Genomic DNA, 16,598 nt, shown 5'->3' on the forward strand with positions numbered 1-16,598 from the left:
GTAGCCATGCATTTACATATTGTCTATGGCTCCTTTCACGCTACAGTGACAGAGGAGTGGCTAGAAACTGCACAGCCCACAAAGGCGAAAATATTTATGATCTGGCCCTTCGCACAAAAAGTTTGCTGGATCCTAATTAAGAAGTTACAGAGCTGGGGCGACTGGCTGGCTCAGTTTATTGAGTGGCAGTCTTGATTTCGGCCCAGGTCATGATCCCAGGGTCGCGGGGTCATGATCCCAGGGTCGCGGGATCAAGCCCCGCATCAGGCTCTACACTGAGCATGGAGCCTGCTTAAGATCCCCATTTTCTCTCTCTCTGACCCTCTCCCCTGCTCACATGTACTCTCTCTCCCTCTCTCTAAAAAAATTAAAAAGGAAAGAGTAGATTTCTAGAAGTTTCTTTGAAAAAGTCCTATACCCTATACCCAAAGTTTTCCCGGGCTATTAAAGTGAAGCATCCATGCCCCATGCCCCAAGGAGGGAGAACTCAGGTCACAGGTCGCTCAGGCCACTGTGGCCCCAAGCCTCTGCAGAGACTGCCAGCGCAGAGGGGGTGGCAGCTTGGAGGAGACGTCCAGGATTGCGCCGCCAAGTTGGGCTCCTAGTGGAGATGCTCCCTGACCCAGCCTCAGTCTCCCTTCTGGGATGGGAGGATCTTAGCACTTGCCAGCTCTGATCTGAATGCGTGGTTAGCTTTAGTGAGAGTGCCTCAGAGTCAGGCAGGTCCACCTGCCCGGCGCACATTTGGGGTCTTCCTCTGGCACTTACCTCCACTGGAAACCTCGTGATCTAATCTGCCCGCGTTCACATTTGTCTGTGTTAAAATTTCTCCATAATTGTATTACCTCTGTTCAAATCGAGTTTAGTCCCTGTCCACCACCTTGTGTCTGGCGTGAGCCCTGCGAGGGCATGGGCCTGTGTGTCCAGAGCGCTGGGCCTGGTACACAGCAGAAGCGCCACAAAGGCGATCGCAAAATCTGCCCCTTTTCTTACGTTAAGGCGTTTGAGGTATCTGGGTCTTTTGTTTATTGTTCACCTCTCCCTCTTCCTGTGGCCCCCCAGACGGGAATGCTAGAAGCTCTCCCAAGCTCCCCTGGCCTGCTGCTCGTCTTAGCAAGGAGAGAAGACTCCAAGCACTGAGAGAGAACTTCCACTGCACCTCCAGGGAAGGGAAAAAACCAAGGCTGCCCCGCCAGGGCGTGGAGTTGAGGGGAGAAAGTGTTTTGCAGAAAGCTCTAGTCTTTGTTCAAATCCACGTCCTGCCCAGCCCATCAGCCTCAGTTTCCCCATATGTCATCTGGACGCTGCTGCTCTCAGGGTCCAGTGAGGGCCCTCTGAGGCCTTTGTTCCCTTGGTCTCAACACGAAAGGATGCCTGATGGTCAGGGTCGGGTTTGGAGTAAGCAGGAGCCTCCTTGACTCCAATCAGAAGAGGCTGGCGGGATCCCTGTAGAATGGAGTACCTGGGGGCCCTTCAGAGAGCATGGGAGGGAGAGCTGGGGGACGACCTGGGAAAGGTTTGGGGAGTTGGGGGCTCCAGGAGCTTGACGAGGAAGGGAGTGTGGCCAAGATGATGGCCCCTCTGCTCAGCTTTATGGATGTCATCTGGCATGTGAGAGCCCTCTTTGTTCCTGAGGTGTCCCCAGGCGCCCCCCTTGGTACACAGCAGGTGCTCAATAAATACTTGTCGATTAACAAAATTTTCCTGCAAGTAAAATGTTTATTGTCCATTTTAGAGAGAAAAGAACAAACGTCTGGCATCTCTGGCACCATGCAAGGCATTGAGGTTGATGCCCCATCTCTGGGTAGTCAGAGGCACCAGGACCTAGAAGAAGGAGCAAGCCTGGGGCTGGCGAGGGGTGGTTATGCAGCAGGGATGCAGTGGGCAGAGAGAGGGCTGGGAGAGCACAGCTCTGGGTGGCCACATAGGCTGGTAGGCAAGGATGGGGAGGAGTCACCCAGGGTGGTTTGGGGCAGCTCCTTTTGTTTGTGGGCAGCAGGTGGGCAGGCATCAAGGTGGTAATTAGTGGACAGGAATGTCAGGACCCCTGGGATCTGTCATCAGCCTCATTTAAAGGGAAGAAAGACTGAGGCTTCAGGTTTCCATTTGTGAGAGTGGAGAAGCACTCTCTTACTCTCCCTAGCCCCTAAGAGGAAGCTAGTTAGGACAGCGGGGAGGGGCCAGCCCTGCCCACTGCCCTCAGTCACCACCTTCCCGTTCCAGGTCCCTTTACCTCGATGGCAGCTGTTTTGAAGATACATTTCTAAGGTCTCCTTCCAAGCAGACAGCATTGTCTCTCCCTCTTCTGTGCACCACCAGCTAAGGGCCCCTTTCTGACACCCCCAGCTGGATCCAACTCCTGACCCTCTCCACTTTCCCAGCCTGGGGTGGAGGAGGGAAGGAATGAGAAGAGGGATATCTGAGACCCTATGCTAAGCTGAATAATGTCCCCCAAAGATAGCCACATCCTAATCCCCAGAGTCTGTGAATCTGTTACCTTACATGGCAAAATGGACTTTGCAGATGCGGATGTTGAGCTGAGGAAATTGGGATTATCTGGGGGGGCTCAATGCAATCACAGTGTCCTTATAAGTGAAAGAGGGAGGCAGATCAGAGAGAGATCTGAAGCTGCTAGGCTGTTGCCTTTGAAGATAGAGCATGCTGTTTCAGTCAGTAGAGCGCAGGACTCTTGATTTCGGGTTTGTGATTTTAAGCCCCACGTGAGATGTAGTTACTTAAAAAATAAAATAAAATAAAATAAAATATGAAGATAGAGGAAGAAGCCAAGGAATGCAGCTCAAGAAGATGGAAAAGCTAAGGACATTCTCTCTTGGAGCCTCCAGAGAAGTTAGCCCTGAGGACACTTGATTTTATCGAGGCAAAATTGATTTCAAGACTCCAGGCCTGCAGAACTATAAGATACTTAATGTGTGTTGTTCTAAGGAACTCCGTTGGTGGTAATTTGTTGCAGCAGCCAGAGAAAACTAATACAGACCACCAACCTGTTCCTGCCTGACCAAGTCCCCTCCCTCCCTGAGTGGGCTGGGCTATGATCGCCCAGTGACCCAGCACACTGCCCCCAGCCCCTGTGGGTGACGTTGACACCTGGGTGTGCAACGAGAACTGGTCTGGGAAGACACTCCCTTCAATGTCCTGATGTTCCCCCTCTGGCTTTCCACCTGGAAGGAGCAGCTTGTATCAAAAGGAGCTCTGCCGACATGCCTAGATCGGGGTGACTGGGAGACAGTTGGGCCTGGAGTGCCCATAGGCATTTCTGGGCTGCCTCTTTGTCACCTGCAATGCTGTCACTCCCCAGAATACAATTTGGCCCCCCTCTGTATGCCAGGCACTGAGGACACAGATGTAAACAAGTCAAACAGGAGCCTCCAGCCCCATAGCAGTCATTTTGCTCTCTGGAAAATGCTGGATTCCCACCCACAAAACACAGAACCCCAACCCTGGGCAAAGTGAGACAGGATGTGGGCTCCAGGACCTGGGGGGAACAGAAGGCCCGTGTTCAGTTTGTGTAGCAGGTGGCTGCCATCTACCCTGCAGTGACATTAGCAGGGAAGGCTTCTGAGAGGAGGAGGACAGGAACCCTGCAGGCTGCCGTCCACAGGGAGAGCTGAAGCTTCACCTAGGGGAATGGCAAGGATGCCAAAAAAGGTTGATAGAGCCCTGGAGGAAGAGGTGCAATAACTGAGTGCAGATGGGGGTGATGGAGGTTCTAGAACCTAAGGGGGCCAGGATACCTGCCAGCAGGCCAGGGAGATCCAGGAACACCCACCCCCAAAATCATGTGACATTGACCTAGAGGGCAACCTTAGCCTCTTTAAGCTAGGTGACCAGAGCTGCCCCTACAGCGTTTCAGGAGGGTCCCAGAAGCCATGACCCATTGGAGTTGTGGAGGCTCCCATTGCAAATTGGTACTCAGGACCAAGTGGGAGCTAGTCTTTGAGGCTCAGGGTCTATCTGTCCCTCCTAAATCCTGGCCAGGCCACTGCTGCCCCTCCAAGCTCAAGTCCCAGCTATGTCTACAGAGAGGCAACACAGGACCAGCATGGAAACAGCTGGATGCCACCCAGACCCAGCCTGTATGCAGCAGAGTGGAAAACTCCACAGCCTCAGTAGGGATTGGTGGGGGAGGGAGGAGGGGGGAGGGGGAGGACTACAATGGGCTGGGCCAGACCATGGCCAGAGACTAACAGCAGCAGCAGCTTTGCCTCCAAAGATGGGGGGCCCCAGCAACCTCCAGTGAGTCCGAAGGGTGGGTAAATCAGAGCCTTCAGCCCCAGCTGCTTGCTGAGGGTGCTCCCCCAGCGGTCTGATGACTGGGGGTACACTTAGTCGAGCCCTGTGATCAGGGCTGATGGTGTCCCTAGCAGGGTACCTGCACCATACTGGTCAGAGGGGCTCTCCAGGTGGACTGCCACGAGGGATGAGGATCAAGGGTACTTCCCACTGGATCCTAATGGAGACCAGGCTTAGGAGTGGCTCCCAGCAGGACCTTTATAAAGATGGGGATCTTTATAAGCCTCAGCTGCCGGATGTCCACAGGGATTGGGGTCATGGGTGCTCTCTGAGGGCCCCTTGGGGGAATGAAGGCAGGGGGTAGTCCTTGAGAGGGCCCCTGCTTTGTGGTGATGATGCCTGGAATGATCCCACCAGGCCTCCTTCTGGAGAAGTGGGCGATCGGTAAGGGATGCACCTTACTAAGGCCTCCAGGAGAATCATGGCAAGGGGTGCTGGCAGGGCCCCACTAGAGTGACACGGAGGTCCCCAGGCCTGAAGATAGGACCCGGAGCACAGATGCGTTTACTGCGGCCCCCACACCCTCCTCGCGCCCCGTCCCCGCGGGGCCCAGCCGGGCCCAGCCCCTGCCCTCCACGTGCGGCTCGGGGCCCTGGCCGGCGTCCCCTCGCCCTCCGCCGTGTCCTCGGAGCCCCCTTCGGGCTGCGGCGCGTCCTCCGCAGCCCCCGGCAGGGCAGTGTCCAGGTCACGGCCCGTGGGGCGCGGCGTCCAGGCGGGGGTCCAGGGCGCCCCGGGCGCGGGCCGCGGCGGGAACCACGAGAAGCCAGGCGCGGGGGCGAGCGCCACGAGCTGGGGCCGCGCGGGGCCGGAGGAGGCGGCGTGCGGGATGAGGAAGAAGATGTAGACGCCCGACACCACCAGGCCCGCGGCCACCAGCACGGCCAGCGCCACGGCCGCGTTGAAGGCCCAGGCCGGGCTGCTCAGAGAGAGGCGGCGGGACAGGGGGCGGCCGAGGCGCAGCGGCGGCGGCGGCGGCGGCGGGCGGGCGGCGCGGGACTTGCGCGGCCCGGGCGGGGGCGGCGGCGGCCGCAGGTAGAGCAGGCCGCGGCGGCGGTCGAAGCGCACGGAGCCCCGGCGCGGGGTCGGCGCGCGCGCCTCGCGGGGCAGCAGGCCAGGCTGCGTGGGCAGAGCGGGCAGCCCGCGGCGCGGGGCCAGGCGCGTGGGCGCTCGGCACACGGGGCACGCCACCGCGTCCCCGCCGCCCGCCGTGGCCAGGGACAAGCGGGCCAGGCACTCGAGGCAGAAGACGTGGCCACAGTCCAGGCGCTTGGGCAGCTTGAACTCGCCGTTGAAGGGGGACACGCAAATGAGGCACTCCACGGGAGACGCGGGGGGCAGGATGGGGCCCGAGCCCGGGCTGCCGTCCCCTTCTTCCTCCTCCTCGTCGTCTTCACCCTCCCCCCTGCCCGGGGAGCGTGGCACAGAGAGTGAGCCCGGGGAGCAGGGGCCTGAGCCTTGAGCGGCCCGGGGGCGGCGGAGCCAGGGTGGCCGAGGGCAGGGCATCCGGACGAGGCCTGAGGGGAGAGGCGGTCAGCCAGGGAAGGAGGCCGTGTAAGAACGAAGGTCAGGGGCTGGCCCAACCTAGAGCAGGGGGCATTCAGAGAAAGGGGGATTGCGAGAGCCAAGGAGCAGAGAGGACGGGAAAAGTTAGCGACTCTCTGGGTTGGAGCAGAGGAAAAGGGTGTCCGAAGTAGGAAGTAGATCAGGACTAGGGAAGGGGGGGGGGGGGGCAGGACAGATGAGACGACAGAGGATTGGGGACAGGGACAGACACTGGGATGGACTCAGGGGGCCCAGATCCTGAGTTACAGACTCAAAAGGTCCCAGAGAGGATAGCAGAGAGGACCTGAGTCACCAGGCAGGACCCTAGGCAATGAGGAGGATCCAACACCAAGAGGAGCAAAGAAGGGGATGCCCCCACCCACCAAAAGAGCTGACTCTGGGGAGTCCAGACTCCAGGAGAGGAAGATGAGGGAAGAGGACACCCAAACTTCAGGATTGGAGCCCAGCAGGACAGAGCAATGTTGAAAGCCCAACAGGTGACAGAGGGTCTCAACTAGACAATGACAGACCCCAGCTGACCTTTGGGCTCTTCCTACCTGTTGATGCCTCCTCCCTTTGGCTGGCACGTCCCTTCCAATTCTGACCCCAGTCCTCTGCCTACCAGCAACTGCATGCTAGGTGCCCCTCCCTGCAGGAGGGTGCTGCCTTGGTACCACTCCCTCCAGATCCCAGGTTCCCAAGGTACCCACCAGACCTGTTTGACCGCCTGCCCTGCCCCCCCAGACAGGTCCCTCCAGCATGAACACCAAGCCTGACCTTGGCCGGATGTTGGGGGCGGCAGGTGAGGGATGGCAGACTGACAGGGCAGGGAGAGTCTGGCCTCGTGGGTGGGCAATAATCCCCCCCCCGCAACACCCCACACCCCTGCAACCAAGCCTTCAACACCTCAGGAACCCACTTCCCAGCCACCCAGTACAATCAGAAGCCTAGTGTGGCAGTGGCTCTACAGGATGCCCAGGATTGGGTTGCAGTGTTGACCACCCAAAATGACTGGGGAGGCAGCCTGGAACCCCTGGGGGAACCTGGCCAGAACCAAGGAACCTCTGGAGTCCTGGGGTGGAAGGTGGGCAGACACCACAGTGGACTGGACAGAGCTGGCCCCAAACAAGCAGACAGGGGGCTGGAAACGGTTGTGGCCTTGGATTCCTCTCCCTGGAGCTCCTTCCAGGGAACATGCCTCTCAGGATGGTGGGCAGCCACCCAGATATCATGGACAACCACCAAGCCCCTCCCCAGACTACAGTGACATCTCTGCCAGGACAACCCCACCCGTCTCATTTCCAACATCCACGGAACACTCCAGGTGGCCAGGCTTGCACCCCGGGGTGCCATGGTCCTGAGTCAGTGCTGCTTCCTGGACAGAATATTTCCCTGGTGATCCCAGGTCCCCAAGAACCAAAACACATTCCAGAAGCTCCTCAGGACACTGCCATCCCCACTCTAGTTCCTGGAGCCACACAAGGACAGACACTGGCACAGGTGGGTGAGGCTGCCCCAAGAGCAGACAGATTTATTGGAGCCATAGCCAGGAGATCAACGGTTGGACTTGGCCACACGTTCCAGCTCATCCTTCTTCTTGATAGCATAGGAATTGGAAGAGCCCTGCAAGGAAGTAGATGGTTAGTTTGGAATGTTGGAAGAGCCTTTTCTTGAACTGACCCCCACCCCAGTGTCCTCACTCACCTTGGCTGCATTGATGAGCTCATCTGCTAGGCACTCAGCAATGGTCTTGATGTTCCGGAAGGCGGCCTCACGGGCACCTGTGCACAGCAGCCAGATGGCCTAGGGAGCACAGGGGTCAGTTAAGCCTGGGGGCAGGGGTGCCCCCAAAGCAGATAGGACCACTGTCCTCCAGTACTCTGTGATCCCAACAAATGTCAGTTACCATGTTGCCATCCACTGGCCCACTGAGTCAAGACACAGCGGGAGCCCACAGGCTGCCCAGGTGGCATGCTGCCTATCTGGGATCAGACCAAGGGCCACAAAAACAAGCGTAGACACAAAAGCTCCTGATTACAGGAGATTTGAAACCCACCACCCCAGCGAAATGCCATGCAGTGTGTGCTCTTGACCTGGACCTCCGATTAAAAATGGACAGCTACTATAGGGGCACCTGGGTGGCTCAGCTGGATAAGCATCTGACTTCGGCTCACAGTTCATGAATACAAACCCCACAATGGGCTTTCTGCTATCAGCGCAGAGCCCAGCTTGGGATCCTGTCTCCCCTTCTCTGCTCCTCCCCCACTCGTGCATGTACTCTCATAAAAACAAAGAAACATTAAGACAGGCACCTGGGTGGCTCAGTTGGGTAAGCGTCCAACTTCAGCTCAGGCTACGTTGTCACAGTTTGTGAATTAGAGCCCTGCATCAGGCTCTCTGATGTCAGCACAGAGCCAGTTTTCAATGCTCTGTACCCCTCTCTGCCCCTTCCCCCCCCCCCCCCCCCCCAGCTCTAAAATAAACATTAGGGTCACCTGGGTGGCTCAGGCATCCGACTTTGGCTCAGGTCATTACCTCAGCTTGTGAGTTAAAGCTCCACAAAGGGCTCTGTACTGACAGCTCAGAGCCTGGAGCCTGCTTCAGATTCTGTCTCCTCTGTCTGTACTGCCCCCTGCTCCCCCCACCCCTCCCCCGCCGCTGACTCGTGCATGCTCTAAAATAAACATTAAAAAAAATTTAAATACACGAACATTAAAAAATAAACATTTAAAAAAATAAAGTAAACAGACAACTGTAAGGTATGCTAGGGACAGCTGCAGTGATGGGATGATCAGATAATTCTACCACTGTTAAACTCCTTGAGGCTGATGGTGGGGACAGAATATCCTTGTTCCTAGGAGACATCCACTGAAGTGTTAAGGGGAAAATGTTTACAATGCCTGCAACTGATTCTCAAATGGTCTGTGAAAAAATATATACCCACACATGGTATGTAAAAATATACTCAAATGAAACTGTGCCTCAGGCAACTGTTGCTCAGGGAAGGGGCCAGAGCTAGAATCTGCCATCAGAGGGATGGAAATGCAGGAAGGCTTCCTGGAGGAAAGGCCACTTTGAGTAAAACACACAGGCAGGACAAACCTTCCCACTTGCCAATCTGCCCCAGGCAGAACCACACCGGAGCCCAGTGGTGTTCCCGTCAATCCATATGTGCCTAAAGCCCCAGGCCCACCTGATTCACACGGCGCAGGGGGGACACGTCGACAGCCTGACGCCTCACTGTTCCAGCTCGTCCAATGCGGGTTGAGTCCTCCCGGGGACCGCTGTTAATAATCGCATTCACCAAGACCTGCAGGGGGTTCTAAGAGAAGGCAGCCATGAACCCGACACCCAACCTACGTCCCTCCCCGGTGTCCTCACTCCTAAAACTTGGCAGACCCCGGCATGCTTGCCACGGGGTAGCTGTTGGCTTTATGGTGTACTAAGGGCACTCTCTGCCTCATCAGGCCTCAGAGCCCTACCTCACCAGTGAGCAGATGGATGATCTCGAAGGCATGCTTAACAATGCGCACGGTCATGAGCTTCTTGCCATTGTTACGGCCATGCATCATCATTGAGTTGGTGAGGCGCTCCACAATGGGGCACTGTGCCTTGCGGAAGCGCTTGGCCGCGTAGCGTCCTGCACTGTGGGGCAGGTACTTGGCATACTTCTCCTTCACAGCAATGTAATCCTAGGGCAGCAGGGAGAGAGGATGGAGGGATCATGGTCAGGAGCAGGATGGCCAGGAACCAGAAGGACTGAGCACCACCTCTGGATAGCCCCCGTCCACCTGTGGGGGCTTGACTGTGAGGCCCGTGTGCCACAAAACAATAAATCCCCAAAAAGTAACTTTACCAAGTCACTAAAAAGAGTGTTTCCCTTATAATAGGAGGAAGGAAGATGGAAAACCAAGATTACAGCTCATGATCTCATTAAAAAAAAAAAAAATTTTTTTTTACATTTATTAATTTTTGAGACAGAGCACAAGTGGGGGAGGGGCAGAGAGAGAAGGAGACACAGAATCTGAAGCAGGCTCCAGGCTCTGAGCTGACAGCATAGAGCCCAACGCGGGGCTTGAACTCACAAACTGTGAGATCATGACCTGAGCCAAAGTCAGACACTTAACCGACTGAGCTATCCAGGTGCCCCTCATGATCTCATTTTAAGGTGCTCCTTGGGGTGCCTGGGTGACTCGGTCGGTTAAGCTTCTGATTTCAGCTCAGGTCATGATCTCATGGTTCGTGAGTTTGAGCCCCATGCTGGGCTCTGTGCTGACAGCTTGGAGCCTGGAGACCACTTCGAATTCTGTGTCTCCCTCTCTCTCAGCCCCTGCCCCACTTGCACTCTGTCTCTCCCAAATATAAAAGTAAACATTAAATAGAGTGCTCCGCAAACTTTGCAGCATAGGCATTTTAAATCAGAACATTCTTTGTGTAAGGGCTGCCCCACACACTGCAGGATGTTTAGCAGCATCCAGTATGCTAGTAACACCCTTCTCAGTTTCAACACCCAAAAATGTAAGCCAACATTGCCATCTGTCCCCTAAAGGAGGTGGGGGGAAATCACTCCAGAGAACTACTGTTTTAAAACAATTATTTGGGGCACCTGGGTGGCTCAGTCAGTTAAGCGTCCGACGTCAGCTCAGGTCACGAACTCATGGTTCACCAGTTGGAGCCCGTGTCGGGCTCTGTGCTGACAGCTCAGAGCCTGGAGTCTGCTTTGGATTCTGTGTCTCCCCCTCTCTACCACCTTCCCCACTCTCTCTAAACACACACACAATTATTCGTCAATCTCTCCTATATACATATCTATCATTTCTAACGAAAATGTCTAGAAAACACCAAAATGTTCAGGGGTGTTGGAATCAGAGGAATTACATGTACGTGAAGACGACTATTGTCAATTGTTCCGCTATGAAATACACCCAAAGATCATTCCATCACTTACACTCGCAACACATATCTACCACATATGACCCACAAAGACTAAAATATTTGCTATCTAGCCCTCGCAGAACAAAGAAATGAAGGAAAACAGAACTACAAACTATCCGGGGTGAAAAACAGGACCGAATCCTCCATGAGGCACAGTGCCTAGATCCCATGATATGTATAGAACAACAAAAAATGTTTTCGTTTCTTTTAAAATGAAAAAGGAATAGAAACAATTCAAACCGTATTTGCCTTTATACCAATGAAATTACAAAATATAATTTCTTTTTAACGAAAGGCCCACAAAAGTCCTAATGAGGCCCAGCGTAAAACAATATAGGGGTTAAGACAAACTGGGAGGACTCCCACCGATTTCCTGATTTCAAAACCTACTACAAAACTACAGTGATCAAGACAGTGTGGTACTGGCTTAAGGATAGATTTACAGAACAGAAAAGAACGGAGTCCAAAAATAAACCCATATCATATAGCTAGGCTCAACTCATTTTCAACGATACTAAAACCATTCAATAGGGGAAATATTCTTTTCAACATATGGTGGCATTCAGACAAACTTATTATTATGTATGAAAGATTTAACTTAAGACAACTTATAGCCTAAATTTGCTAAGTAAAATGCACAAAACTCTAAAAACAAAAACCAAATAGTGTTGGGACAACTGGATTTTCACATGCAAAATAATGATCCAAAAACAAACAACAAAAAAACCCCAAAACACCCACACAAAACCCCTGTGGGGTGGGATGTGATGTGACCTCTGAGAAAGGAACCATCTTGTGTACAGATGAAAAGAACACAAGGAAAAAATGGACATGTAGGTGTGATGGTCCAGGGAGCCCTCCTTTACCTGTCAGGTTTTCAACTTTACAGCTACAAGTTTCCAGGGACCCCTCCTGAAAGAATCCGTGTGTGCCCCAAAACCCAACTGGGTAGCACAACCACCACACGGCCCCCTCACCTGCAAGGAAATGTCATTGATCTGCACATCATCGGTGCTCCATTTCCCAAAGAGCTTGATGTCAGGGGTCTCCGCCACTGCAGGTGCAGCTGTCTCCCACTCCGTCATCCTAGGAACAGACTGTCAGAGCCCAAGCACACCCACCACTGTGAGACTAACCCACAACCTGTAAGTTGGGAAGTTATGTGGAACCAAGAAAGGTTGTAAACATCCGGGTCCATCTTTCTGAGTCTTAGAAGAACCAGTTAGCTGTCAGCAAGAAACAGCTGTCTCTCACCAAGGAGAGCTGGTGGCAGGCCTGGGTCAACAGCTGCTGCGCGGGCCGTATCGAGACAGTAGATGCCAAATACCGTAACATTGCACCCGCTCAAGTTCAAATCCCAGCCACGTCATTAACGAGCTCTGCCACGCTAGGAGTGTCAAACTAATTTAGACTCTGCTCCCTCTTCCATAAAACAGAACCGTTTATCTGTCATCAAGATCACTACACGAATTCCGTGCAAAATCAAAGCAAAGGCTGCTACCGCTCGTGTCCGACACCAACGGGGCATTTGGCAAGCACCAAGGGGCTGCTACTAAAGAGAAAACCGTGTATATGCCACAAAGTGCATCACGCATATAAAAATAACAGCAACGTCCTATTTCAAAGTATGCCTGCAGGGGCCAAACCACTATATCCGAGCCCTGCTGCAGGGTAAAGCTACGGAGGTAGCGGAACGCCAAAGAAAGAATAACTTTCCTTCGCCTCCGCGTTTTCTCAGCACATTTTCCAGAGAAAGGAAAGAGCCCACCCCCCAGGGAAGCCCCGGGCCTCGAGGATCGATGAAGACTCCCCAAAAGATCCTGAATCGTCCCTCGGACCCCCAACCCCGCGGCCGCCTCACCTGGGGGCGCAGCCGGGGAGTCTCAATCGCTCGGCGTGCACCACGCGCTGCCCTGGCACAGACAGGAAGAGACCGCGAGTCGCGGGCCGACGCTTTTAACTAAGGTGAAAACTTCCGGGTCAGCGGGGACAATGCGTGCGCAAAATGACACGGTTTGTTCAAGGGCCAATCCGGAACAAGAATGTGAAGGCGCAAAGGAAAGCCGTAAATCCTTTGCGCACGCGCACTTGCAGAAGCGGCCCCATAAGCGTGCCTGGCGGCTGTTCTAACCTTCAGTACTTTCCTTCTTGGGGCGGGGGAGGGGGGAGGATGGGGGGGGGGAGGTGGGGCTTGCACAAGCTCAGAGAATTCTCTGAGGCCAAGCCGCCATGTCTAGTGACGGCGGAAGTCAGGCTCGCGCTCTCCACCGTGTTCCGCCGCGGGCTCCACGCCCCACCTGCCACCGGTTTTGAGTAGGGCATCCGGTTCGGTACCCCTCTCGCTCCTCGTCCAGGTTACAGTCGCTTCACAGGCACGCGCTCGCTGTAGGCTCGGGAAGGAAGAGTGAGCCTGGTGGTCACGATTGCCCTCCGCTGGTCCTGCCCCCCCCCCCCACGTGCATGCGCGAGCCCCTCTCCCAGGTCGGCCTCCCCCACGCTTGCACGCCCGGGGTTGCTGCGGGCCTGAGCCTCCCAGAGGGGACCCTTTCCGGTTTGACCTCTCTTCACCCCATGCCAGGGTACCCCCATCATCTCTCTTCGACCCCTGAAGCTCCAGCCGCCTCTTCATAGCTTGAGGGTAGGGGAGGAGCTCCGGACGTGGGACCAGGTGCTGTGTCCAGCAGGTGGCCTGGGGGTCAAACCCCACTGTTTGATGCATCTCGGCCATGCGTTGATGCGAGATCAATGGACGGGTGCAGGGGGGTCGGCACGGGTAGTGGGTGCCCCACCCTTGACCATGTGGCCAACTCGAAGATCTTGTGCCCGCCCTACACATCCCCCTCCTGTTTGTCGCCTCCTAAACCTAGACCCTGGAGTCTAGCTGGGACGTGGACTTGTTTTGGTTGGCTTGCCAGAGGCAGCGAACACTGTGGTTGCTCACCCAAGCCGGCTGGTGGGAGGATAATGGGGCAGCATGGAGCTCCTTACCTCCTGATGAGGTCTCTGCCTCCAAGGGGTTGTTCCTTCTAGCCAGACCCCAAAGGGCCCAGCCACTTGACCGAAGGGGTCCTGCATAGATAGATCTCCAGTGACCCACTTGCCCACCACCCTGTGAGCATGCTTATAGTATGGGCTCAGTAGCTGTTTGTTTACCGATTGTAAGGGCTCTGCCCCTGCCCCTACCCCAATTTCGGGAGTGTTTTAGACAAGAGACTCTGGGCCTCCTTGGACTGTTGTCAGTCACAGTTCATGCCATTGTTCAGAAGGACATACCCTGAAGGTGGCCTAAGCAGGGGGTTAGATCCCAGGCTGCAAGGGGGCACCAGTATCCCCAGCCCCTGCAGCCTCTGGCCCTTATCGTTTCCCTGTCCTGGTGCGTGCAAACAGCAGCCTTGGGCCTACCACTGGGGTCTGTGGGGGATGAGGAGGGGATAAGTGAACTCCTACCTGGTCCTGGCAGAATACTTTGTGATCCTTAGGGGCCCTACCTCGTCCTGCGGTTAGGGTTTCTGGGGAGGTGCTAGCTGGGGAAAGCAGGGAAGCTGAGAGGCAGAGGCACCAGTTACCCTTGCACTCAGCAGGATCCAGAGGGAGGCTCCCAACCCTGCCCCTTTCTCCTCAGAAGGTGAGAAGGCACCACCCCCTAAACCTCAGTTTCCCCCTTCATTTTTTTTTTTTTAACGTTTATTTATTTTTGAGAGAGAGAGCATGAACGGGGGAGGGGCAGAGAGAGAGGGAGACACAGAATCGGAAGCAGGCTCCAGGCTCTGAGCCATCAGCCCAGGGCCCGACGTGGGGCTCGAACTCACGGACCGCGAGATCGTGACCTGAGCTAAAGTCGGATGCTTAACCGACTGCGCCACCCAGGCACCCCATCAGTTTCCCCCTTCAGCATAGAAATGAGAACAGAATCAGACAAGGCCAGTTTGGATCCTATGCCCTGGGCTGCTGGTGGTTACTTGATAATGGACGTCTGTATAGAACTTGAAAGAGTGGCCTGCTGTGCATTGGAGAGCAGGAGGGAGGTCTTGCCATAAAACCCCATGGGGTGGGAAATAGCGGGGGGGATGGTCACCTTGCATAGCTAAAATTCACAAGAGTCCCTGAGACTGACTCCAGTGAGCTGCTTTGGGCCTTTAGGAGAGACCCAAGGTGGAGGAGCCAAGACTCCTGGCAGAGGACAGAGATGTGCTATCCCCTCTCAGGTAAGGGGCCTGTGTAAAGGGCGTGGTAGGTGGCCAGACAACCTTCCTAGGATGCAGGCTCCCAGGTCTGTGACTTTGGCACAAGCCCCAGTCCAGTGACTGACAATTTGAGGGAGTTGGGTTCCTCATGTGGGACTCCCACTTCCTCTCTAGTAACCTGCATGACCAGGGTTCTCACTTCTGAAGCTCTGTGTATGTGACCAGTGAATGTCGTGAGGTGCTTTCCTGGTGCTGCTCCCAGCATTAGCCCTGGGGTGTGGGGCAGTGCACTTAGGCAGCAGGGTTCTATAAAAACGGGGAGGGCATGCAGATCTTCCACAGACCCTGTAGCTAGCCCCCATCTAGACACACCCCCAATGCCAGTACCCACCTTCAATTGGAGCTGCAACCCCCTGAGTGCAGGCAGACTCATGCCTGCCTCAACAGCAATAAGGCCTTTGTGTGGTGGGCAGAAACCGGATAATTCATTCTGAGGAGAGGCCCTTTCTGTGGAGCCAGAGCAGAACTTTTTTGCAAGAGCTTGAAGCTCCTTCAACAACAGTGCACCCATGGGCACGAGAAGTCCCAATTTTGGTAATCCTCATCGAGCACCAGAGGACCCGGCAGTGAGAGGCCCCAGGGAGTGCACGGGGCCTTCGGCCATTGGTGGAAACGGCTCACTCACTGGGGCACCCACATAGCCAGCAGTTGCACTCCTTCGTGTGCGGCAACTGTGGGCAAGTCCTTCGTGTGTACCTGGGTAGGCACATGGGCAGCGGCCCTCCAAGTGCTCCTCAGCGACTGCTCCATCCATCATCCTTCAGCATGGTAGGTTCCACACAGGACTCCATACCGAGCCCTGACTTTGTCCCCGGACAGGGAGACAGAAGACCCTGAGTCAGAGCATTCAATGTCCAGATACCCAGAGCATCAAGAAAGGGAGTGGGATAAGCCCAGTGCCTCCTGAGACACACACACACACACACACAGCATGAGCAGAAACTTGGGGCAGTCAGGATGGGTTGCTGGATGCCATACATGAGGTGAATCAGCTCAACAAAATTAGATGTGTTTATGTGAGGCAGGAGCCACGAGATAATGAGCAGAAGATGAGGGTGACATAAATGGCTGGGGAGGCCTCACCAGCCCATCCTGAGCAAGCAGGGTTAGCGTCACCTTTGGAGCTGGGGGGGTTCTCAAATGGGGCACATATTAGAATCAACTGTGGAGTTTTGACACACATGCTCGAGCCCCAACCCAGAGGTTCCAGCGATTTCATTGGTCTAGAGAATAGCCCGCTCACCCAGGCTTTTCAGAGCTACCCACGTGTCTCCCACCTCCAACTCTTGTTCCCCTAGCGAGGCTGCAAATGGCAGATCGTTTCTGGGGCCCGAACTCCCAGAAGTCTGACTCGAAGCAAGGGCTATCAAACACCCGCTTGGCTCGGACAGGCGGCACTGCTCGTTTGTCTGGGCCGCCGTTTCCCGGGCGACCACGCAAGTTCACGCCTCGCCTACTGGGTGTGGATGGCCGCGGTTGCCATGACAGCCGGGAGTCCTGGGGTTGGACAGCCGGGGCGGCGGGACTACGTTTCCCTACAGCCCTCGCGAGGGCTCCGGCTCTCCG

The 16,598-nt window shown here is 55.3% G+C and overlaps 2 protein-coding genes across 2 annotated transcripts; both read right to left on the reverse strand.

Moving 5' to 3' along the window:
• Window positions 1-4,815: 4,815 nt before the first annotated feature.
• On the reverse strand, window positions 4,816-5,814 carry RNF225 (ring finger protein 225). Its single transcript, XM_042918080.1, has one exon. The coding sequence runs from the start codon at window positions 5,812-5,814 to the stop codon at window positions 4,816-4,818; it is 999 nt and encodes a 332-aa protein (XP_042774014.1).
• A 1,542-nt stretch (window positions 5,815-7,356) lies between these two features.
• RPS5 (ribosomal protein S5) lies at window positions 7,357-12,752 on the reverse strand. Its single transcript, XM_042918089.1, has 6 exons — window positions 12,650-12,752; window positions 11,766-11,874; window positions 9,336-9,545; window positions 9,047-9,175; window positions 7,558-7,656; window positions 7,357-7,476 (listed from the first exon to the last, which is right to left on the reverse strand). The coding sequence occupies exons 2-6, from the start codon at window positions 11,871-11,873 to the stop codon at window positions 7,408-7,410; spliced, it is 615 nt and encodes a 204-aa protein (XP_042774023.1). The 5' UTR covers window position 11,874; window positions 12,650-12,752; the 3' UTR covers window positions 7,357-7,407.
• Between the last annotated feature and the right edge of the window lie 3,846 nt (window positions 12,753-16,598).

The sequence above is a fragment of the Panthera leo genome, chromosome E2 (genome assembly GCF_018350215.1).
Source record: "Panthera leo isolate Ple1 chromosome E2, P.leo_Ple1_pat1.1, whole genome shotgun sequence".
NCBI classification, from domain to species: domain Eukaryota; kingdom Metazoa; phylum Chordata; class Mammalia; order Carnivora; family Felidae; genus Panthera; species Panthera leo.